Genomic DNA, 25,421 nt, shown 5'->3' with positions numbered 1-25,421 from the left:
TTTCCTGAAGTTGCTCTCAATCTCTTCCAGTTCCTGCTTCATCTTCTGTCTTCTGGTCCATCTTATTGTTTGGGCCGCTTCCTTTCTTGCTCCTAAGAAAACTTCCCATTTTTCCGGGTCCTTCTGGCTGCTCCAGTCTCTCCTGGCTTTCCTGCGAGTCTCTACTGCTTCCTCACGTTCCTTGTTCCATCGCCAGTGCTTCCATTTCTTTGCTTCCTTTCCCCACAGTTCAGCCTGTTTCGCCATATTTCGCTTCTTGTCGTCCCATTCATTGAATGGTTCAATTCCTTCCTCATATCTGGATCGATTGTGTCTTAATTTGTCTCTGTCTACCATTATGTTTTCTGTTCGTCTATTCATATGTGGCAGTCTATCCCTGTTTGGAATCCAAAGGCACTTAACTTCTGTGAGATAGTGATCCGATTCTATTCTTGTGTTCTTCCTGAACTTTGTGTTCGTGATCTCTTTAGCATTTGTCCAGCTGATAGCCATGTGGTTATTTTGAAATTCCCCAAGGTGGGTGCATAGGTTTGCCCATGTCTTTTTCTTACACAGTTTGGCCCTGAAGTGAAGTGTGTTGTCATCAATCTCATTTTGTGTTATGCTGCTGTTATTTATTCCCCTCCACTTTGTTATGATACTAGTATTACTGACATACTAAGCTTCCAATTAAGCACTGTAATGAAACTTTATTTACATATGAAGGGTTTCTTTAAATATAATTGATACGTGACAGTAATTGTTTCGCTACTATAACTTAGATGCATATCAACCCTCCGTGACATCTAAACCCGATTCTGAGCACTGTATTTTAGCTTATTTTGATGTTACAGTGTGATTTCCATTGCATTTATGATATAAGTGACATTTGTATACAGTTTATCAGGTATTGGCATAGAATATGATTCCATGTAACATTAGGATTTTATAACTTTTCTGCCTTATATTGTAACATCTATGTTGTCTTACAGTTTGGAGATAGCAACTTTGTTTTCTGTTTACATGTGATATTGTACCAAAGATATTCATCAAAGATAGTCTGATCCCCTACATTACCAAGTAACTTGTTATTAAGATATTATTATTCCATATGACCAAAACATTCTTTTAATCATCTTTGACCAACTTCTCAATATTTTGTATAAGTAATACTTAAAGACTTGATCTTATATTCAATACTGCTCTGTATACAATTTGTTTTTGGATGTTTGCTTTTAAAGTCCTGTGTCACATATTTATTTTCATGAGACACACTACACATTTTAAGTAATGACTAATGTGATATGGTAGCTTAAACCATGGTAACCCTTTTAAGTATTCAAATTATTTTGCACTCTTTGAAAAAAAAAAGCTGTTAACATTTCCTGCATACTACATATCATTATTTGTATATTTGGATAGCATCCGTGAAAGGGTCCAAGGCCAAAAACAGTAGAATTTGGGTTTAAAATAAAAACAGCTGATGGTTCAAATATGCATTTTATACACTATTTCCATATCTTTCGCTGTGAGGTGGGACAACATAGCTTCCAGGCTTTTTATGAAGAGGTTAAAATTTCCTGAATGAGATATGTATATGCTTTAGTATAACAACAGAAAAGAAATTGGACAATTGTCCAGTGATCGGTCGCTGAACCACCAGATTTGTAATGATGGAATTATCCATTCAGTTAAGTTGTGGATTTGTTGTGAGAATTTTATGGAAGAGCTGTACATTGTCGTAAGAAAGATCTAGTGCAGTGTAATGCAGGGTCTTGCTACATTGGGATGATCGGAAGCATCAAAGGAATCCAAAGGCACACTGCTCAAGTCACTGTAGGTCAGTATAGCCCAAACAAAACTAGTGGAGATGTATGGGCAGTGGAAACTGTAGAAGTAGGGTGTTACCCTGTGAAACACATTGTGGAGCTTGGAGTTCACTGGTGTTTGGCATACTGTGCAACAATTGCCTTGCACTTATTATAATCTCGTATAAGAAATGAGAGAAAAGGGTCAGAGAGATCAGGGCTCTGTGTAACAATACAGATAGCTGTATTTCCTGTCACTCCAGTTGTGGGTGGAACCAAAAGGCAGTGTTGTCAAGAGGTACTATCAGCTTTGCACTGCACGATGAATTGAGCATTAAACGAGTGCTGGTGTGATTTAGAAAATTCACACAACTGATAAATTTAATAGGGAAATAGGAAAACACTGTAATAAACGTGGTTGCTCACTATACCTCCTTTGCCTAAGTTTTATATCTTATTATTAGTACTTCACTTGGAAATTTTATGAACTTTTGGGTCGATGAATTGAGACTGCCAAGTTGCTTGAGAAAATGGGTAACAGTAAATGAACTATCAACTAATGAAGGTAAGTCTGTGTATATGTAATCTGCACCATTTCGTATTTAACTTACCTTTATATTTAGGTCATAAAAAATTTCACCTCTGTTAATTTGGTGTAATCCTTCTTCATATCATACAGGCAATGCGTCAGTGGTGGGAAATAAAATCGAATAATTTTGACAGTGTCATATTTTTCAAAGTTGGCAAATTTTATGAACTATACCACATGGATGCAGTAATAGGATTTCAGGAACTCGGGTTGGCATATATGAAGGTGAGTCTACACATAGATATTGATCGTAAGTTAAGTTTTTTTTTTTTTTTTTTTTTTTTTTTTTTTTTTTTTTTTTTTTTTTTTTTTTTTTTTTAAAAAAAACAGTGAAGAATATATTAGGAATTTGCTTCTACAGGGAGATCATGCTCATTCTGGATTTCCAGAAATGGCATTTGGAAAATTTTCTGCTGATCTGATTCACAAAGGATATAAAGTTGCTCGTGTAGAACAGACAGAAACACCTGAAATGATGGAGCAGAGATGTAGCAGTAGTGGTATGTGTATAAAAAATAAAAATAATACCTATAAATGTTAGCACTAGTACAGGTTTATTGCTTTTGTATGTTACTGTGAATTTTGGTGTACTATAAACATGTTCCGAGTTGGTTGATTACATGATAGTCTCTGATTCTTCTTCTTCTGTTACTGGTACTGCTGTGCTGTTTTTTAACAGCTGCTGCTTCATGTTTCAGATAGTGAGCTGCACATTTGTCAACTTTACTCCCATGTGCGAAGACCGGAGACAATATATCTGTCCAGCCACCTAGTTTCCTTTTCACGGTTTCCCTGAAAGGCCTTAGATGAATGAGGGGATTGTTCCTTTGGAAAGGACATGCCTCTTCTCATTTATTGTAAAGTTCAGATTTTAATTAAAATATTGCCCTTTTTTTGGCAAAAATATAAACGTCTAGAAGTAGGAAGAAATGAGAGAATATAATTCTCTTACTGGCAATAGTAACAACTTTATTTGAGCAGAGTGGTGTAAGCCTGTTTTGAAAACAATAACACTGTTTTATTATCATTAACGTGCAATAATATATATAACTCTCAGGCAGGAGCATGTGTCTGCTGTTAAATGGTGCAGATTGGACATACACCCTTCTGCCCAAGGAATGGTGGTACATATGAACAGTAATTTTTTTACAACAAGGAAGCCCCCCAGGGGTCCATAACTCTTTCGTGGATACGTGCGTGGCGAGCACGGGGCCCCGAGCCATTGCAGCCTTCTTTCTCTCCAGGGCTGCATTTCCTTTCCCTTCCCCTCCTTTCCCCTCCTTGCTCCTTTCCCCTCGCCCTCTCCTCTCCCTCTCTTGGTGTCCTTGCTTATGTTGGCCCCGCTATCCTCCTGGTTCTGTTGGTTTTCTAATTCGGCTTTGTTGCATAATCATCTCCTCCTTTTGGCATTCCTTGGTCCCCCTCTGGGGTTTGACCCCCATTACAAAATTTCTCCTCCGTAGTGAGAGCCATTTGGGGAAGAGCACCTTACCTAGTGTCTCCGACGTGCGCCCTCTCAGTACATTCCATCTTTCCTTTCACGTCGTTGTCTGATGCTAGGGTGCATAGCCAGCACGGTAGCCAGCCCGTGTGGTGGGGTCGCTATGTACCCTTTTGGTTGAGCCCCCTGAACACACAGGGATCACACTTCTGATACCTGAGCTGTGACCACCTCATGCATGCCTTGGAGTGGTTGCTCGTCCTCCTGGAGCATCGGAACTCCAGGCAATGGCCGCCGTGCCAGACGGCCCTTGCTGTGGCTGGGTGGCGCCCGTGAGGAGAGCCCCTGATCGGAGTGGGTGGTATCAGGGCGGACGCTCTGCAAATGAAACGCATACGGGTCCAGAACTCTGGCCGTTCTTCTGCGGCCGTCTCTCTGCGTGGAACTGATTCCTCAAGTGCTGCTTCTCTTGCCCCTTCGGCCTTCCCTTCCGTGGCTACCCCCTGGGAAGAGGGTCAGGCCCGTCGGCTAGGGGCAAAACCTTTCCCCCGTTACCTAGTTTGCACCAGGACTGATGGAGATACTTTCACCAATACCAAACCTTTATTCTTTGTGGAACACATTGAAGACAAGTTTGGCGAAGTGGACTCCCTGAGCAAGATGCGGTCGGGTTAGTTGCTGATAAAAACTGCTTCAGCTGCCCAATCTGCGGCCCTTCGTGCCTGTACCCATCTTGGCGCAATACCTGTGTCCATTACCCCCCACCAGTCTCTAAATATGGTACAAGGTGTGATTTTTCACAGGGACCTCATCCTTCAAACTGATGAGGAACTTCGGGACAATCTCGGACAGCGGGGTGTTCACTTTGTTCGGCATGTTCAGAAGGGTCCTAAAGACAATCGTATTGATACTGGTGCCTTTATTCTGGCCTTTGAAGGGGATACCCTCCCTGAGAAAGTTAAGATTATGATCTATCGTTGTGATGTGAAGCCGTACATTCCACCTCCTATGAGGTGTTTTAAGTGATTGCGTTTTGGACACATGTCTTCCCGCTGTTCACAGGCCTGTCTCTGTGGTGACTGTGGATGTCCACTCCATGAGGGGAGTCCCTGTGTTCCCCCTACTGTCTGTGTAAATTGTCATGGTAGTCATTCTCCACGTTCACCAGATTGCCCAGTATATTAGACGGAAAGAAAGATACAGGAGTATAAGTCCCTCGATCGTTTAACCTACACAGAGGCCCGTAAGAAATATGCAAGACTCCACCATGTGTCCATGACATCTAGTTACGCCTTGGTTACATCTTCACCCCTTCCTCCACCTTCTTTACCCCCATCCCGGACTCCTCTCCTCCCCCCCACCCCTGCGGCTCCCACACCTTCTCCTATTGGCGCTGCTCCCCCTCCCCAGCCGGAGAAGTGTCCCACTCCTTCGGCGTCTGCCGGTCAAGGGCGCCTCTCCCGGGATGCCCCTTCCCGGCACCTTCCAGGCCAAAGGTCTGCTGCCGCGCGACGACCGCGAGAGCCGCGGTCTGTCGGCCCCCAGGTTGCCCGGTCTCTTTCTGTTCCTGATCTTGCTGCAGCTGGCTCCTTCGTGCCACACAGCCCACCTCGAACGCAGCCTGAACGGAAGAAGAAACATAAGTCCCGAGACAAAGAGCCTCTGGTGTCACCGGAGGTCCCTTCCCCGACTTCACAACCGGATTCTGACCTGTCGTTCATGGATGTCGCCCCCTCCTTGTCGGTGACGGGTGGGGACCCGGCGGTATGACTGGATTTAAAGTGTTCAGCCCCCATTTAAACCATCGTTCTGTGGTTCTCCGATGGAATTGTAATGGATACTATCGCCACCATCCGGAATTGAAATCCCTTCTTTCGTCCTACTCTGCAGCTTGTGTGGTTCTCCAGGAATCTCATTTTACTGATGCTCACTCACCGACCCTCCGTGGTTTCCGTGTTTTCTGTCGAAATTGGTTCGGACCCCTGTGGGCTTCTGGTGGCGTTTGTACATTGGTCCATACAGACATTGCTAGCACGTGGATTCCTCTTTGAACTACATTGGAAGCGGTTGCTGTTAGGGTCCACTTCGACTCTGCAATCACAGTTTGCAATCTTTATCTCCCTCCTGACAGGACTCTTACACCCGCTACCTTAACCGCTCTTCTTCAGCAACTCCCTCCTCCCTTCCTCCTCCTCGGGGATTTTAATGCTCATCATCCTTTGTGGGGCAGTGCCTTTCCATCTAGACGAGGTCTTCTTATAGACCAATTTATTGCAGACCACGACCTGTGCCTTCTTAATGATGGCTCCCCTACTCATTTCAGTGCCGGTCATGGTACCTTTTCTGCCATTGATCTTTCTCTTTCTTCTCCCTCTCTCCTCCCTTCATTACACTGGTCGCCACACGACGACCTTTGTGATAGTGACCATTTCCCATTGATTATCACGCTCCCTTCCCGCTCCCCGATGGACAGGTTGCCTCGTTGGTCTTTCCAACGCGCCGATTGGCCTCTATACACTGCACAGGTCGCGTTTTCTTCCTCTTTGTCGGGTTGTATTGATGACGTTGTACGTGACGTGTCGGACGCGATTGTTCGCGCTGCTAGCCTTGCTGTCCCGCGCTCATCTGGACTATTTCGTCGCCGGCAAGTCCCGTGGTGGAGTACGACTATTGCCATTGCCATCCGTGATCGCCGTCGAGCTTTGCAACACTTCAAGAGGCACCCATCCGTAGCCAGCCTTACTACCTTTAAACGCCTTTGCGCTGAAGCCCGTTATTTAATCAAACAGAGCAAGTGGATATGTTGGGAACGATTCGTTTCTTCCCTTGGTTCTACTGTCCCTCTGTCACGGGTATGGGCTACACTTCACTCTCTCCAAGGTTGCCATCGGCAGTCCACCCTCGCAGGCCTTCACCTCCCGGATGCCATTTGTACGGACCCATTAGTTCTTGCAGAACATCTAGCGACAGATTTTGCAGTGGCATCAGCGTCAGCCTCCTATCCAGCTGCTTTCCTTCATCAAAAACAGCGGGCTGAAGCTTCCACCTTATGTTTCACCCCTTGTGAGTCAGAATCTTACAACGAACCTTTTACTGAATGGGTATTTCTTTGTGCTCTATCTTCTTCTCATGATACGGCCCCTGGCCCAGATTCCATTCATAACCAACTGCTTGAACATCTCAGTGCTCCACAACGGCAACATCTTCTTCGGGTGTTTAACTGTATCTGGCTCCAGGGTGACTTCCCTTCTCAGTGGAGGGATAGCATTGTGGTTCCTGTCCTTAAGCCGGTAAGAACCCCCTATCTGTTGACAGCTATTGGCCAATTAGTTTGACCAATGTTGTTTGTAAGTTACTTGAACGGATGGTAACCCGTCGGCTCAATTGGGTCCTCGAATCTCGGGATCTATTGTCCCCTTACCAGTGTGGCTTTCGAGAGGGACGGTCTCCAATCGATCATTTACTCCGCTTGGAATCCGCAGTCCGGCAGGCTTTTTCCCAGCGCCGCCATTTGGTTGCAGTGTTTTTTGACCTTCGCAAGGCCTATGACACGGCCTGGCGCCATCACATCTTACTTACCCTTCATCAGTGGGGTTGCTCGTGGTCTCGCCGTAGCATTCTCGCTTCCCGAGCACGGGGTCCCGGGTTCGATTCCCGGCGGGGTCAGGGATTTTCACCTGCCTCGAGATGACTGGGTGTTTGTGTTGTCCTCATCATTTCATCATCATCCAGGAAAGTGGCGAAATTGGACTGAGCAAAGGTTGGGAAATTGTACGGGCGCTGATAACCACGCAGTTGAGCGCCCCACAAACCAATCATCATCATCATCATCAGTGGGGGCTTCGGGGCCCACTCCCGATTTTTATCCGCCAGTTCCTGATCCATTGGTCATTCAGAGTCCGAGTTGGTACTGCTTTTAGTTCTCCACGGACCCAGGAGACGGGCATCCCCATCTTGAGTGTCCTTTTCCTCATTGCTATCGATGGACTTGTGGCCTCTCAGTCCCTTGGTCGCCCCTGCCCTGTATGTGGATGATTTCTGCATTTGGGTTAGTTCTTCCTCGATTGCATCTGCAGAACGGCAGCTCCAGGTAGCTATACGGCGTGCCTCTGCATGGACCCTCTCACACAGGTTTCAGTTCTCTCCTTTAAAATCGCGAGTGGTCCACTTCTGTCGCCGTACTACGATCCACCCTGATCCAGAGCTCTATCTCGCTGCACAAAGATTGCCTGTGGTCCCACAGTTTCATTTCTTGGGTCTTCTTTTCGACAACAAGCTCACTTGGCTGCCCCATATCAGACTCCTGAAGGTAGGATGTTTCCGTAAACTCAGTGTCCTTCGCTTCCTTGCCCACTCCTCTTGGGGTGCGGACCGTTCCCTCCTCCTCCGTCTTTATCGTGCTCTAGTTCTGTCTCGCTTGGACTATGGTTGTCAAGTTTATAGTTCAGCTGCTCCTTCCACACTGCATGTGCTGGATCCAGTCCACCATCGTGGTATCCTTTTGGCCACCGGTGCCTTCCCTACTAGCCCTGTTGATAGTCTCCTGGTTGAAGCTGGGATCCCCCCCCCCCCCCCCCCTTTCTGTTCGGCGGTCCCAGCTTCTGGTGTCTTATGCACTCAGTATCTGTTCCTCTCCCACTCATCCTTCCTATTCTATCCTGTTCCCAGACCATGGACGTCGCCCACCCGACTCCCGCCCTCGGGCGGGTTTACCAGTTGGGCTGCACCTTGCGTCTCTTTGCCGTGATTTTCAGCTTCCTTCTTTGTCCTGTCTTCCTCGCTCCCTCCCCTCTACCACTCCTTGGTTAGTTCCTCGGCCTCGAATTCGGATGGATCTCCGGCGAGGTCCGAAAGATTCCATCCCCCCGGTGGTGTTCCGTTCCTTTTTCCGCCAAATTTTATGGGAGTTTCGGGGTGCTGTTGTTTTCTACACTGATGGCTCTAAATCTGCTGATCATGTGGGGTATGCCTTCACGTCCTCTGTCAGAACGGAAAATCATCTGCTGCCACCTACATGTGGGGCGTTTACTGCAGAATTGATGGCAATTTCCCAGGCCCTTACCTTTATTAAACAGTCCCAACACAACCGTTTTTTGTTATGTACGGACTCGATGAGTGGCCTTCTTGCTATTGACCGGTGTTTTTCGCGCCATCCCTTGGTCTCTGCCATCCATGACCATCTCGCTGATATTCACCGTGCTGCTTGTTCCATTGATTTCCTTTGGGTCCCTGGCCATGTGGGTATCCCGGGTAATGAGCTCGCTGATCGTTTGGCTGGGGGAGCAGTCACTTACCCCCATTTTCTGTAACCCCTCCTGCAGCGGATTTACGGCTTCACATCAAATCCCACTTCGCACAGTCATGGGCCACTTCTTGGGAGGCTACTCCCCTGTCTAATAAACTTCGTGCACTTAAGGTGACACCAGGCCCGTGGCGTTCTTCCTTTCGCCTCTCCTGAAAGGACTCGACCACACTGTGTCGTCTCCGCATTGGCCATACCAGGCTGACCCATGGTTTTCTTTTGCGTGATGAGCCACCCCCACTATGTGGTTGTGGAGCCTTCCAGTCAGTAGCCCACATTTTGGTTGAATGCCCCCTTCTTTTGGCTCTGCGTGCTAAGTATAGGCTCCCCAACACTTTACCTTTGATGTTGGCTGACGATTCCCGGATGGTCTCTCTGGTTCTCGGTTTCCTTCGGGAAGTGGTTTTTATTCTCAGTTTTAAGGTTTTTAATCTCTCTCCGGTGTTGGGGCAGGGCGGTGAGTGTTTGGGTGTCTCTCACTGTAAGCAGTGTTCGGAGATTCCAGATTCCCCTCCCTGACCAAAATCCTCTTTTCTTCCCCTTTTACTCTGTTTTTACCCTTTTTTTTTTTTTAAGGCTTGGTTAGTCTTTCTATTCCCATACGTACTTTCTACATTCTAGCAGTTGTACCTTTTACGTCACAGGTGGTCTTGCCTATGCTGCTTCAGCATAGTGTTGGGTTCGTTCTCTTGCCGACTTCCCTCATTTTGTTTTTTACCAATGACAATATGACTGCCCTTTTACGTTTTTACCTTTTTCCGTTTTATTTTTCTGACTTTACTGCGAAGTCCCATTAGCGGATTGGAGCCTATTTGAAACAAGGGACTGATGACCTTGCTGTTTGGTCCCTTAAACCTCAAACAACCAACCAACAACAAGGAAGAGAACAAAAATATCACAGTGCTAAGAAGAGAAGTTAGCCATTTAATCACAAAATTGACAACATCATTGGGGCCTATGGATGTGGCTATAGGAGACAATGAACATCACTATGTTTTGGAGGGCTTTGGACATAATGTCTGAAGGTGTAGATGCCATATTCCAATATTAAAGAAAATGTGATCAGGAAAACTGCTGCTGGTTATTCTTATTCTCTCTCTCTCTCTCTCTCTCTCTCTCTCTCTCTTTCTCTGACTATTCGTGCCTGCACTGCAAACCCAAGTGTCCAAGTGGATGCCTATGAGTATGTACCTGTCATGGCTGGGGCATGGGGACTCTGGGGCATGGTCACCTACATAGGTAGTCATTGCTGTGGCAGGCTGGCACCCATGGGAGACCCACTATTTGGAGTGTGTGCCACCAAGGTGGATGACTTGTAGACCCCACAGTCTCTTCTGAAGGAAGGGATTACTACAATTTGGAGAGATGACCCCACAGTGGTTCCTGCCTGGCTATGCTGCGGGAGGAACACAGGGTAAAGAGACCAGATGAGAAATGCCTCCTACAATATTTAATTTGCTCTAGGTCTGACCGGGATTCCCTTCTTGGGTCCTGCAGGGCTCTGTATTGAATGTGGGCCTTTTTCTAGTGGCTAGCCATGGTCTAGTGCCGCTGTGGGGTCTGTAGTTTCAATTTCCCCATATACTTAAGTCTTTTGCATTTGCAATTGCTCTGTGGGTTTGCTGAACGCTGACTGCAGGATGCCACAAAAAGGCATATCCTGGTTTCTTACCCATGGCTTCCAGTTTTCAGCTACCAAGATATGTGTCATGCACTTCTGTTGCCATTTTGCTTTCCTTCCACAATCAGACCTTTAGCTCGACAACCGACTGGTCTTGTCACTTTTTGGGACTTGTCTTTGATGCCCAGTAGCTGTGGATTGTGGTTGCTGGTCCTTACTCATCATTGTGGGGCCCTACTTGTCTTAACTGCAGAGGCCGGGTCTCTCTACTGCTGCTAAACTATAGACACTCACCTGAGCATTTGAACTACTGTTCCTTTTTCCTGTTAAAGAGATTCAACTTCCACAACAGAGGCCAAGGACTGGAGCCATGATCACAGTTCGCATACATGATTTCTGCTCTGAACTCCAACTTCCCCTACTTTCACCTCTTGTCAGAGAGCAGATGTGTATGCTCTTATGGTGTGTACCCCATCCTTGGATCTGTCTCTACTTATCCTTTGGACCAAAAAACTTTTGACCTCCATGAGTTTTTGTCACCTTTTCCTGGCCTTCATTATAAGTGGTATACATTCACTGCTCTATGTTTTGACAGATGAACTTGTTTTGCCTACAGATATGCAAGGTGCAGTGAACTACACTTCCTGCCAAACCATGCAGTGTACCCACTGCAGAATTGGTGGCCATCGTTTGAGCCCTCAGCCACCTTCATTCGTGCACCAGTGAGACTTCTATAATCAGTAGTCTCTCCCTGAGTAGTCTTTAGGCTCTTGACCAGTGCTACTTTGACACCCATTGGTTGTGTCTACCCAGGATCTACTATTTTTGTTGCTCATCTTTGTTTGGATCCCAGGGAATGAAGGTGCTGATCGGATTTGCTTCCACCGTGACGTCATGCGCACAGCTGAGAAAACACGTTGCTTTCTGCGCATAGCTTTCTGGCTGCGAGGATGTCAACTTTGGAGATAGGGATACCATAACTGGATCTTCAGTTGATTCTCTGCTGTCAATTGTAGGCGGCTTGGAACTGTGACTGGCGTGTCCTGTTGTCTCCAGACAAACTACAAATAAGAAAGGGGATCATGCTGCAGTCTTCGCTTTGTGCTTCTCACAGGGATTCTATGGTTCTGTCGAGTTTACATTGGCTGCACTTGGCTGATCCATCGCCACATCCTACAACATGGGAAGCCACTCTATTATTAGTCTAGTGTCCATCTAACGGAGGCCCACAACATACTGGACTGCCCTGATGGGGTCACTTTATAGCGAAACCTAAAACTTGCTGAAATGCTGCCTCTCGTGCTGGTGGATGATGCCAAAGTGACTGACTTGATCTTACATTTTACTCATGAAGGTGGTTTCTACTCCTCTAACTGTGGCCTCAGTCAGTCAGCTGAGGGATTGCAGTGGTGCCCCGTCACTTGCTCTGACCCATGGGGCCCACGGCTGTCCTTGCTTGGTGGTCTGGTCTTGCTATCACCCTTCCCACCTGTTTAATTCTTCTTATCCTTTTACGTCTGTTGTTGAGTTCCTGTCTTGGTGTCATCATTCTCTTTCGTGAGTTTTATCAACTTGTCCACACTGATAGTATAATTGGGTTAAACAGCTGTTGCTTGTAGAGAGTTCATCTACCCTCACATAATGTGTCCCAGGGGCCTCCAGCTGCTTTCTGGGCAGAGCCGTTCACCCAACTTCACCCTCTTACTCCTCATGCTTCTGTCTCTTGGTTTTATTGAGTCTCTGTTCCAGTCGTGTTCATCAGTATTAGTCTTCTGTGTTCTTTGTCTCTGAGGACTTTTCCTGGCTTGACACATATATGATGCACGGATGGACTGATGACCTCATAATTTGGTCCCTCTAACTCCGTCAACTCCCCCCCCCCCCCCCCCCCCACACACACACACACACAAACAAACACTTTCTGCATGTCTTATTCATTTTTCATTGGGCTTACAGCCAGTAAACTCACTACTTGGCAGCATAATGATATGTCACTAGCTGTCCTTGTTTTTGAACTGGAGTAACCAATCTAGCAGTCCATGAAGAAAGTGCTCAAATGGTTCTGTAAACACTTCCAATCGACAAGGCCAACATTTTTGTGAGGTCTCTTAACAGTCATTGGCATGTCCTCGAGCATGGCTGCCATGTTGACCGCTCTCCTCCCTCCGTACAACCCACGACTCTGCCGCTTATGTTTAAAAGGCTTAGATCAAGTGGAAAAATTTACTATGAGACATGGGACACAAACCGTATGCTCTGTGGAAATAAGTTTCTGTTGCTGTTATATTCAACAGGTTGTAAATCTTGATAGTGCAATAAAACTCTTGCATTGTTGCTATTGTAGACTTCATAGATGTCTTGAAATGTAACTGTGTTTTAGACTGTGATGATGAATGTTAGTCCAGAAAAAGAGTACAAATTGCTTCAATTGGTCCGATTTATTGTCTATTGTGTAGCAATTTGTATTATTATCAGAAATGTTAAATGTTGGGTATTGTTATGTCTGCTCCCATTTATTGTAATTGTTGGAATTTAATGAATATATGCCAGTAATTTCTCTTACAGCAAAAAAGACTACAAAGTATGACAAAGTAGTAAGGAGAGAAGTCTGCCAGTTAATCACCAAAGGAACAATAACATTTGGGCCTATAGATGTGGACATAGGAGACAATGAAAACCACTATTTACTCTCACTGACAGAAATGGTAATAAATACCTATCTATGCTATAGTTGTCTATACTTTAGCATTGTTTTTAACGTTTTATTTCTTTTCCTTGTTCATTATGTATTTGCAAATTTACTCAGTTATCCATTTTGGAATTTATGTTGCTTTGTCTTTAGTTTTGTTGTTTTCAGCAAAAACTTGTGAAGTATTTCTTCTGTTACTGTCTCATCTACGCTTTGATTCCTTGAAGTGTTTATCTTTCCCCTATATAAAAAGAAAGGGGTCTTTGTTTTATTTTACTCCGTACACATCTGCTCAAAGTCTCTTATAAGACTTTAAGGAAAGCACACAATCTCTTGCGAGGAAAAAAGTAACTAGTTCGTTTTTTGATGTGTAAAAGTGTGAAGTATTAACTGCATAGCACTTTTTTCTGCTGTTACTAATCAAAAATAGTATTTCAGTACCTTGAGCCATTGATAAAATAGAGGAGGTGTGCACATTATGTGATGTACCACATTTTTACAAAAATGCTCCATTTAAGTTAGGTCGGGAGTATGGCCTGTAGCATTAAAAAAAAAAAAAAAAAAAAAAAAAAAAAAAAAAAAAAGGGGGGGGGGGCATGAAAGAATGATGACTTTACTAATTGAGGGAGTGTGGGGGTTAAAAAGAGTGGAGAGAGGCTAACGGGCAAAAACAGCAAGTAGTTACAGATCAAAGTAGGTTGTACTAGTTATTCAGAAATGAAGAGGCTTCAACAGTATAGAGTAGCATGGAGAAATGCATCAAACCAGTCTTCAGATCAAGGAAATGGCAACAACAACAACAACAGCAACAACAATGCTGGTGCTCTCAAAAACAGTCATATGAGAGAAAGGCCCTTTGTGGTCAGTCATTTTCATTTTTTATAGTTACAGTATCACTAGTGCCTGGAAAACAATGTACCAGGTCTACAACTTTGCTTCTGCCATTTTTTCTCGAAGTTTGAGACTTCATTGTAAAAAAAACTTACAAAACATTTACAATTCAAAGTATTGGCCGTCACTGACCACTGCTTTCTCCCAGCTTTAGAGCTGCATATGAATCTCGTAGTGTATAAACTGGGCATCTTTTGAGGGGAGCCATGGATCGATCCAATTTTGCACTTGTTCATATGACAGCAAGTGCTAGTCAGCTACTGTAGGTCGTGAGCCACAGGTCGAGGAAGGTGGCAGTCAGAGGGAGGAGTATCTGGAGAATACAGCAGGTGGGGTAGAACTTCCCATTTCAACATTTCCGAGTATGTTTTGATGGGATTTTCGACTTGGGGTCGTGCATTGTTATGCCGAAAAATCATCTTTTCATCTCTATCACTGTATTGTGGCCGTTTGTCTTTCAGTGCTCAGCTCACACACATAAATTGCTTTCGATAACGACCTCCTGTGAAGCTTTCTCTCTTTCACAACCGTGCCGGTCTTCAACATCAAAATCACTGTTCTTTAAGCATGGAAACCATTTTCTGCAAAGTTCTGTTGCTAACAGGTGTCTCATCATAGGTCTTCCCCAGGTTTTTATGAGCCTCAACCGCAGATTTCTTCATATCAAAGCCAAAAATTAAAACATCCTGCAGATGACGAGAATCTGGCTCGTAAATAGACATATTCAGCTGAGAATAACTTTAAGATGCAATCAGAAATCTTCTGATATTTTGATTGTGTTATGTTCTCAAATGCCTAAGCTTACTGTATGGCACTTACAACCTACGACTTGCACCACTACTTTCCACTAATGCCATCTATTGCAAAATGGTGGAAGCAATGTTGGAGACTTAATACATAACCCTTCAAGATTTCATCTGTATGGCTTGTGCAGTCAGTACCATATATAAAGGTGAGCAGATCGGTATCTTTATTTCCCTAAAGACAAATGATCTCATTTGAATGCACATGTTCTGCATGAGGGACACTCAAATGAAAACAAGGCAGATGGAAACTAAGTAAGTAAACTTTGTTATTTCAAAAATAATCCCCTTAACTGTTCATAAGAATATAAGATAAACATCAACAAAAGCAAAATGAGGATAATGGAATGTAGTCAAATTGAATCAGGTGATGCTGACAGAATTAGATTAGGAAATGAGACACTTAAAGTAGTAAATGAGTTTTGCTATTTGGGAAGCAAAATAACTGATGATGGTTGATGTAGAGAGGATATAAAATGTAGATTGGCTATGGCAAGGAAAGCGTTTCTGAAGAAAAGGAATTTGTTAACATTGAGTATAGATTTAAGGATTTGTACGGAGTGTAACCATGTATGGAAGTGAAACATGGACGATAAATAGTGTAGACAAGAAGAGAATAGAAGCTTTCAAAAGGTGTTGCTATAGAAGAATGCTGAAGGTTATATGGTTAGATCACGTAACTAATGAGGAGGTATTGAATAGGATTGGGGAGAAGAGGAGTTTGTGGCACAACTTGACTAGAAGAAGGGAACAGTTGGTAGGACATGTTCTAAGGCACCAGGGGATCACCAATCTAGTATTGGAGGGCAGTGTGGAGGGTAAAAATTGTATAGGGGGACCAAGAAATGAATATACACTAAGCAGATCCAGAAGGATGTAGGCTGCAGTAGTTACTTGGAGATGAAGAAGGTTGCACAGGGTAGAGTAGCATGGAGAGCTGCATCAAACTAGTCTCTGGGCTGAAGAAAACAACAACAACAACAACTACTAAATACTTTTATCCTACAGTGAGACTCGACATCGAGGACAAATGTTTGCGGTTGCCTATGGACCATGATCTCCCCCCATGAACCATGGACCTTGCCGTTGGTGGGGAGGCTTGTGTGCCTCAGCGATACAGATAGCCGTACCGTAGTTACAACCACAACGGAGGGGTATGTGTTGAGAGGCCAGACAAACGTGTGGTTCCTGAAGAGGGGCAGCAGCCTTTTCAGTAGTTGCAAGGGCAACAGTCTGGATGATTGACTGATCTGGCCTTGTAACAATAACCAAAACGGCCTTGCTGTGCTGGTACTGCGAACGGCTGAAAGCAAGGGGAAACTACGGCCGTAATTTTTCCCGAGAGCATGCAGCTTTACTGTATGATTAAATGATGATGGCGTCCTCTTGGGTAAAATATTCCGGAGATAAAATAGTCCCCCATTCGGATCTCCGGGCGGGGACTACTCAAGAGGACGTCGTTATCAGGAGAAAGAAAACTGGCGTTCTACGGATCGGAGCGTGGAGTGTCAGATCCCTTAATCGGGCAGGTAGATTAGAAAATTTAAAAAGGGAAATGGATAGGTTAAAGTTAGATATAGTGGGAATTAGTGAAGTTCGGTGGCAGGAGGAACAAGACTTCTGGTCAGGTGACTACAGGGTTATAAACACAGTCAAATAGGGGTAATGCAGGAGTAGGTTTAATAATGAATAGGAAAATAGGAATGCGGATAAGCTACTACAAACAGCATAGTAAACGCATTATGGTGGCCAAGATAGATACGAAGCCCACACCTACTACAGTAGTACAAGTTTATATGCCAACTAGCTCTGCAGATGATGAAGAAATTGAAGAAATGTATGATGAAATAAAAGAAATTATTCAGATAGTGAAGGGAGACGAAAATTTAATAGTCATGGGTGACTGGAATTCGAGTGTAGGAAAAGGGAGAGAAGGAAACGTAGTAGGTGAATATGGATTGGGGCTAAGAAATGAAAGGGGAAGCCGCCTGGTAGAATTTTGCACAGAGCACAACTTAATCATAGCTAACACTTGGTTTAAGAATCATGATAGAAGGTTGTATACATGGAAGAACCCTGGAGATACTAAAAGGTATCAGATAGATTATATAATGGTAAGACAGAGACTTAGGAACCAGGTTTTAAATTGTAAGACATTTCCAGGGGCAGATGTGGACTCTGACCACAATTTATTGGTTATGACCTGTAGATTAAAACTGAAGAAACTGCAAAAAGGTGGGAATTTAAGGAGATGGGACCTGGATAAACTGAAAGACCCAGAGGTTGTAGAGTGTTTCAGGGAGAGCATAAGGGAACAATTGACAGGAATGGGGGAAAGAAATACAGTAGAAGAAGAATGGGTAGCTTTGAGGGATGAAGTAGCAGGAGGCAGGAGGAACAAGACTTCTGGTCAGGTGACTACAGGGTTATAAACACAGTCAAATAGGGGTAATGCAGGAGTAGGTTTAATAATGAATAGGAAAATAGGAATGCGGATAAGCTACTACAAACAGCATAGTAAGGCTGTGAAGGCAGCAGAGGGTCAAGTAGGTAAAAAGACGAGGGCTAGTAGAAATCCTTGGGTAACAGAAGAAATATTGAATTTAATTGATGAAAGGAGAAAATATAAAAATGCAGTAAGTGAAGCAGGCAAAAAGGAATACAAACGTCTCAAAAATGAGATAGACAGGAAGTGCAAAATGGCTAAGCAGGGATGGCTAGAGGACAAATGTAAGGATGTAGAGGCTTATCTCACTAGGGGTAAGATAGATACTGCCTACAGGAAAATTAAAGAGACCTTTGGAGATAAGAGAACCACTTGTATGAACATCAAGAGCTCAGATGGAAACCCAGTTCTAAGCAAAGAAGGGAAAGCAGAAAGGTGGAAGGAGTATATAGAGGGTCTATACAAGGGCGATGCACTTGAGGTCAATATTATGGAAATGGAAGAGGATGTAGATGAAGATGAAATGGGAGATACGATACTGCGTGAAGAATTTGACAGAGCACTGAAAGACCTGAGTCGAAACAAGGCCCCCGGAGTAGACAACATTCCATTGGAACTACTGACGGCCTTAGGAGAGCCAGTCCTGACAAAACTCTACCATCTGGTGAGCAAGATGTATGAAACAGGCGAAATACCCTCAGACTTAAAGAAGAATATAATAATTCCAATCCCAAAGAAAGCAGGTGTGGACAGATGTGAAAATTACCGAACAATCAGTTTAATAAGTCACAGCTGCAAAATACTAACACGAATTCTTTACAGGCGAATGGAAAAACTAGTAGAAGCCGACCTCGGGGAAGATCAGTTTGGATTCCGTAGAAATGCTGGAACACGTGAGGCAATACTGACCTTACGACTTATCTTAGAAGAAAGATTAAGGAAAGGCAAACCTACGTTCCTAGCATTTGTAGACTTAGAGAAAGCTTTTGACAGTGTTGACTGGAATACTCTCTTTCAAATTCTAAAGGTGGCAGGGGTAAAATACAGGGAGCGAAAGGCTATTTACAATTTGTATAGAAACCAGATGGCAGTTATAAGAGTCGAGGGGCATGAAAGAGAAACAGTGGTTGGGAAGGGAGTAAGACAGGGTTGTAGCCTCTCCCCGATGCTATTCAATCTGTATATTGAGCAAGCAGTAAAGGAAACAAAAGAAAAATTCGGAGTAGGTATTAAAATCCATGGAGAAGAAATAAAAACGTTGAGGTTCGCCGATGACATTGTAATTCTGTCAGAGACAGCAAAGGACTTAGAAGAGCAGTTGAACGGAATGGATGGTGTCTTGAAGGGAGGATATAAGATGAACATCAACAAAGCAAAACGAGGATAATGGAATGTAGTCGAATTAAGTCGGGTGATGTTGAGTGTATTAGATTAGGAAATGAGACACTTAAAGTAGTAAAGGAGTTTTGCTATTTGGGGAGCAAAATAACTGATGATGGTCGAAGTAAAGAGGATATAAAATGTAGACTGGCAATGGCAAGGAAAGCGTTTCTGAAGAAGAGAAATTTGTTAACATCGAGTATAGATTTAAGTGTCAGGAAGTCATTTCTGAAAGTATTTGTATGGAGTGTAGCCATGTATGGAAGCGAAACATGGACGGTAAATAGTTTGGACAAGAAGAGAATAGAAGCTTTCGAAATGTGGTGCTACAGAAGAATGCTGAAGATTAGATGGGTAGATCACATAACTAATGAGGAAGTATTGAATAGGATTGGGGAGAAGAGAAGTTTGTGGCACAACTTGACCAGAAGAAGGGATCGGTTGGTAGGACATGTTCTGAGGCATCAAGGGATCACCAATTTAGTATTGGAGGGCAGCGTGGAGGGTAAAAATCGTAGGGGGAGACCAAGAGATGAATACACTAAGCAGATTCAGGAAGATGTAAGTTGCAGTAGGTACTGGGAGATGAAGAAGCTTGCACAGGATAGAGTAGCATGGAGAGCTGCATCAAACCAGTCTCAGGACTGAAGACCACAACAACAACAACAATGGACCATGATCGTACCAAGGTATGCACCTTTTCATACAAAGCACTTCAACAACCACAAATGTCTTTCTTCAGGTCTTTAGAAATATGGAAATCAGATGGGGAGAGATCAGGACTGCGTGGAGGATGTGTGAGTGCTTCCCAGCGAAACTTCTGCAGCATAGTCAAAACAACCTTTGCAACGTGTAGGCTGGCATTTTGACTATGCTCCAGAAGCTCTCTGGGAATCTCTTACACATCCTCCATACAGTCCCGATCTCTCCCGTTATGATTTTCATATTTTTGGGGCTCTGAAGGAAGACATTTGTGGCCATAGATTTTCTTTGGACAAAGAGGTGCACATGTAGATAGAATTGTGGTTCTGTAGACAATTGCAAAAATGTTTCCATGAAGCCATGCGTCATCTTATCTCACAATGGCATAAATATATTAACAGTTACTGTGATTACTTTTGAAATAATAAACAATTTACCATATTTAATCAAGTATAAGATGACTCGATTATAAGAGGACCACCTTTTTGTGAAGAGGCTTCTTGAGAAAAATTAATTTTTAATATAGTCTGACTAATCAATATTACAAACTGTTTAATCAATATAAAGTTTTTTTTTTATTTTTTATTACAACATTTTAGCTTACTAACACTGTGTGTGTGTTATCACTATTGTTAATCATCATAATCCTATAGCACAACCGTTTGTGGACTAGGTTTGGGGATAGTGCCAGTCTGTGAAGGCCTAGTTGAGACCCTCAGTATACTGGGTAAGGGAGTACTTGTCACTGCAGGTACGCTGTCCCCAGGTCCAAGAAGATGGCACACACTGTTGAGGAGGACAATGTGAAGCAGATACGTGAGAAGGTATTGAGTTTGTTAAGGAATGGGGGTAAGTTGTCTTGGCAATGAGTTCAGATCGTGAAGGTATCGACAATGTAACTGTATCAGGGTAAAGGGTTTGGTGTTTCGAGATGGTAGGAAGATCTTCTGTAGATGGGAAGATCTCCTCTAGGTGCCCGATGAACGGGTTGGCATAGGAGATTGCCATGCATAGCCCCAGGGCTGTGCTGCAGATTTGTTTGTATACCTTCCTTTCAAAGGAGAAGTAGGTGTGGGTTAGGATAAAGTTAGTAAGGTGTATGAGGAATGAAGTAGGTTTCGAATCTGAAGGACATTGGGAAAGGTAGTGTTCAGAAGCGGTAAGACCATGGGCATGAGGGATGTGCCTTTTAATTGTGCCTGTCTGCAACTTAACGAGTCGTTTTTGTATGGTGAGGAGCAATCTGTCTTACCCTCCATTGCTGTTTTCTGTGTGAGTCATATATGTACACAGTGTAAGAGGTTGAATTAATCTGAAGCATTCTATTCCAGGTGGGTTCCTGTGTTCCAGTATTTGGGGTGTGTTTCATTGACACATCTATAGGTACATTTAATTTTGGGCAGTTTTCTGATGATCGGCATAGGTCTAGACTCCGGACTCTGCTAGCACATCATCCGCCTGTTCAGGTAAGTATTGTTTACTGCTTCAGTTAGACATTTGTACATATATTTTAAGGACTTTTTTGTTACATTGGCACATTTTATTAAGCAACATAATTGTGGCTTCAGTTTGATGTGAAGTAGTAGTTACACTGCTTTTAAAGTGTTGCATGGGACCTCTATTTTGCAGTATAAAGGGCTTGATCAACATCCATTATATTTTCCATTTGCTACCATCATTCTTGTTGAAATTTCAACATACCTGCAATAACATTGTGTGCAGTCTGTGCCATAAAACTATTCTGATCAAGTGAACTTCATTTGGCTGTTGTCTGGAAAGCTTAACTTCTTCAATTATATTACAAATTAGAACTATACTTAACTTAAAATTATAAGACAGAATAACTAGCCAGTAATTAGTTTCAAGAGATGGAACTTTTAATGCTGCTGATACACACACAATATGGCACGTTCTAGCTTCTCGAATTATATAAAGTTCCTTCATCAGGGCCGAAAGTAAGACCGTGGGGGAAAATGGAAAAGTGTAAGCAATGGTCGAGGAATAGCCTCTTCAATTACTGGGTGTTTATAATTGAAGCGCCCCTACTCTTGGCGATCCAATGTGTGGCAGCAAAACTTGGTAGATACGCTAACAGTGTGTATACACTCCAGGGAATCTGGGAAAAACTCGGGAATTTTTTCATCCCGGAGAGAACCGGGAAAAACCCAGAAATTTTGTAGAATTCTGGGAATGTTTCATTGTTTTAGTCTGGTTAATTTTTTGTAATTTTGACCAGTAAGAACTGATAAACATCAAAATGTGTCAAAGGCTTTAGGTCTAAGACTACGGAATACTTCACAACAATAAACTGCTGCCGATGAGCCTGATGTCACAACTGTTGACATTAAGTTCATTTGAGCAGTTGCCCGCAGGCTCGTGCGCACGTGCAGCTGAGTTGCGTGTGGACAGTACATTCTCCTGTGTCCAGCTTCTTGAAGTGTGGCTGTTAGCTGTAGCAACAAGCAGCCAGGTGCTACCCGGGAGAATTTTTCTGGCAGCACCCAAGCTGCCAGACTCGCGCATCTGCACAGCAGTCTGGGTTGTAGTGGGGAGGGGGTTAGTCTCTATGTAAGCTGTATTTACATTTAGTGATTTTGTTGTTTCTTGTTTGTTCACACATCACACATCAAATGAAAACAAAACAGATTTCTGTTGTCGGGAGCTGTCAAGTGAATTAAAATACATTCATGTAACTACAGAAGGCTAACATATGTTATCAGTTTCAGTTTTCTGATTTTATTTTGTTTTCATGTGGCTTTTATTAATCTTTTCCCCAGAGGCAATCAATTTATTAGAAATGAAGTGTTCCATTCCGCACTATTGGCTAGTTTCAACTGATCACTGAATTTCATCTTCTGGCATGTATGGCATTATGCCATAATAAAGAACCAAACACAAGACAATATGGATTTGGTACTCCAAGAAAATTCGCATCCCGAAAACTGCACTGAAAAGCTTAATACCTTGTTGGCACCTACTTCATTGTGAATCTGGACATATGAGTGTGCACTTTAAGCCAAAATATGTCTTTTAGTATGGTTTATGAAATTCCGATGCTCTTGGAGTGTCCTCTTCCTTTTATGATATCGTGTAAGATCTCTTAATGCTATATATGCATGAACATGTGGGCTTCCTAAGTCATCGTAGCTGTCCGTGCACAGTACTGTCTGTTTTCTGGCACTTTCTGGCAACTGCTGAAATGAAGCTATTTCTAATAGGCCATGGGAAAATATTGTGAATAATGCTTTCAAAAGCATTAGTTTCAAAGTAAATTTCCTTTTACACAAGATGAATTATGTTAAGTGTGCGAATGTGCAGTGGATTTCTTAAATCACAGTGTGTTTTACTCTCACTTAAAACTTAACACCTAGAGGACTAGTTACTTATAAGAATGTTGAACCCAGAAGACCAGACATTATCATCGTTATTTAAAAGTTTAGTGTCACATTTGTGTGATGTATCTTAAAGTGTAACACATGCAAAAAAGACCAATATTATACATGAAAGCTTAGCTTTTCGCGTAGCTTATTAATCTCTTAAAGACCTATATTATATGTGAAAGTTTAACTTTTCTTGTAATTACATTATGTACATTAATTTAAACCATTAACATTTCATATTTATGTGCTGTCATTGGCTGGCGAGATCATGTGACATGAGCTATGATAGGCTTACAAAAGCGCATTCAAAGTCAATTTCAGTGCTTCGGAAACTAACGTGCTGTATCGTGTATCGAATCTATACTTTCGTGATATGAATACGAAAGTATGCAGCATATTGTGATATGAAACTCTGCAGCGTAAATGTTGCTGCACATCACAGATCTTTCCAAAACTTATATTTATTATTATTATTATTATTATTTTCGATTATTCCCATTTAAGAGAGCGTTTGAACTTGAATTCCTTTATGATGATTGTTTATGTTTTTTCTGAGCCCAAATTTTCTTCATGTGTTCACTGTATTGTTTCTTTCGCTCTGCTGTCCATTTGCATCCTGGTCTCTTCTGTGTTGTGATGTCAATTTTTTTTTTTTTTTTTTTTTAATGATGTTCCTGAATTCAGTTTTATTTTCTGCATCGTTTACTGTTATGTGTGCTTGCCTGAGGTCCTCTTCAACTTCTTTTATCCGTTTTGTTTTTCCCCTGCCTGAGTTGTTGACTTTAAGAATTTGCTTTGAAATTCTGTTTTCATTCATCCTGTGGATATGTCCGTAGAACTGCATTCTTCTTTTCTTTATTGTATCCGTAATCTTGTCTGTGTATTTATATAATTCTGATGTTGGTCTCTTCTTCCAGATTCCTTGCTCTTGTATCGGGCCAAAAATTTTCCTGAGAATTTTCCTTTCTTGTTTCTCTATTTCTTTGATTTTAGTTTGCCCACCTATTTGTGTTGTTTCAGATGCATACAGTGCCTCCGGAAGTACGACAGTGTTGAAGTGCCTCAATTTTGCATTAATGGATATGGACTTTTTGGTATAATAGTTCCACGTGGGTTTATATGCTTTCTGTAGTTTTTTTTATTCTTTCCTCATTGGCCTTTAGGTTGATCCCTGATGGCTGTATGATTTCTCTCAGGTACTTAAAATGTGGTACTTGTACGATTTTCCCATGGGTTGTCACTATAGGTAATTTGTCTTGTGGCATTCTTTCTATGTACTGGGTTTTCTCATATGAGATTTGCAGGCCAGTTCTTTGTGCAATTTCGTGTAACTTCTCTATGGCGTTAGTGGCTTCTTTTCTATTATTTGTAAGGATTGCAAGGTCATCCGCAAAAGCTAAACACTTAATTGAATCTATTATCTTTTCTAATGCCAATTTGGATTCCTTTGACTTCTTTTTCCCATGTCCTGATAATTTTTTCAAGAATGATATTAAAGAGTAATGGTGAAAGTCTGTCACCCTGTCGCACTCCAGTTTGGACTTCAAATAGTTCCGAGATATCCCCCATAAATTTAACCTTGGAGACTGTGTCAGTTAATGTTTCCCGAATGATTGCTCTTGTCTTTCTGTCAATGCTGAATTCTTACAGCGTCTTGCAGAGTGCTACTCTGTCCATTGAGTCGTAGGCCTTTTTAAAATCTACAAAAGTAACCACTGTGTTTCGGGTGTTTCTCATCTGGAGAATCATTTTCAGATTCCAGATATGCTCTATGCATGATCGTCCCTTGCGAAAACCAGCCTGGTATTCTCCTATTTGTGGGTCAGCTTTTGCTTCTAATCTATTCATGAGAACTTTTTATAGGATTTTATATGTGACCGGTACGAGTGAGATACCCCTGTAATTATTTGGTTTAGTTTTGTCCCCTTTTTTGTGGAGTGGATGGATGAGTGCGCATTTCCATTCAGAAGGGATCTGTTCTCTTTCCCAAATGTTTAATATGATTTTGTGAATTTTTCCTGTTAATCTTTCATCATTTAGTTTCCATAGTTCTGCAATAATTCCATCTCCTCCTGGGGCTCTATTGTTTTTCAGTGTCTTGATAATTTCTACTATTTTGTTGATGGTTGGCGGTTTAGCGTCAGGATTTGGTGTAGACATCTCGTAGTGAATATCCTCTGTAGGTCTTTCGCAGTTGAGAAGTTTGTTGAAATAGTCTGCGAGGATTTGGCAGTTATTCTTCGTGTTAGTTTCTAGTGAACCATCCGGTTTCTTGAAGCAAAGATTGGGTGGCTGGTATCCTGCAATATGTTCTTTAAACGTCTTATAAAAATTCCTGGTGTTGTTGTTCTTATAGTCTTGTTCTATCTCACCTAGTCGCCGTTTGTCAT

General features: G+C 42.8%; 1 protein-coding gene across 1 annotated transcript in view; it reads left to right on the top strand.

Moving 5' to 3' along the window:
* Positions 1-25,421, top strand: part of LOC126092089 (DNA mismatch repair protein Msh6) — a 325,870-nt gene that overhangs the window by 138,557 nt on the left and 161,892 nt on the right. Inside the window, exons 10-13 of the mRNA XM_049907512.1 lie at positions 2,467-2,601; positions 2,738-2,876; positions 13,306-13,445; positions 20,983-21,117. Of these exons, the coding sequence (XP_049763469.1) occupies positions 2,467-2,601; positions 2,738-2,876; positions 13,306-13,445; positions 20,983-21,117 (549 nt within the window). The remainder of the gene's footprint in view (positions 1-2,466; positions 2,602-2,737; positions 2,877-13,305; positions 13,446-20,982; positions 21,118-25,421) is intronic.

Source organism: Schistocerca cancellata, chromosome 7 (assembly GCF_023864275.1).
Source record: "Schistocerca cancellata isolate TAMUIC-IGC-003103 chromosome 7, iqSchCanc2.1, whole genome shotgun sequence".
Lineage (NCBI taxonomy): Eukaryota > Metazoa > Arthropoda > Insecta > Orthoptera > Acrididae > Schistocerca > Schistocerca cancellata.
This window is presented reverse-complemented; position numbering and strand designations above follow the sequence as displayed.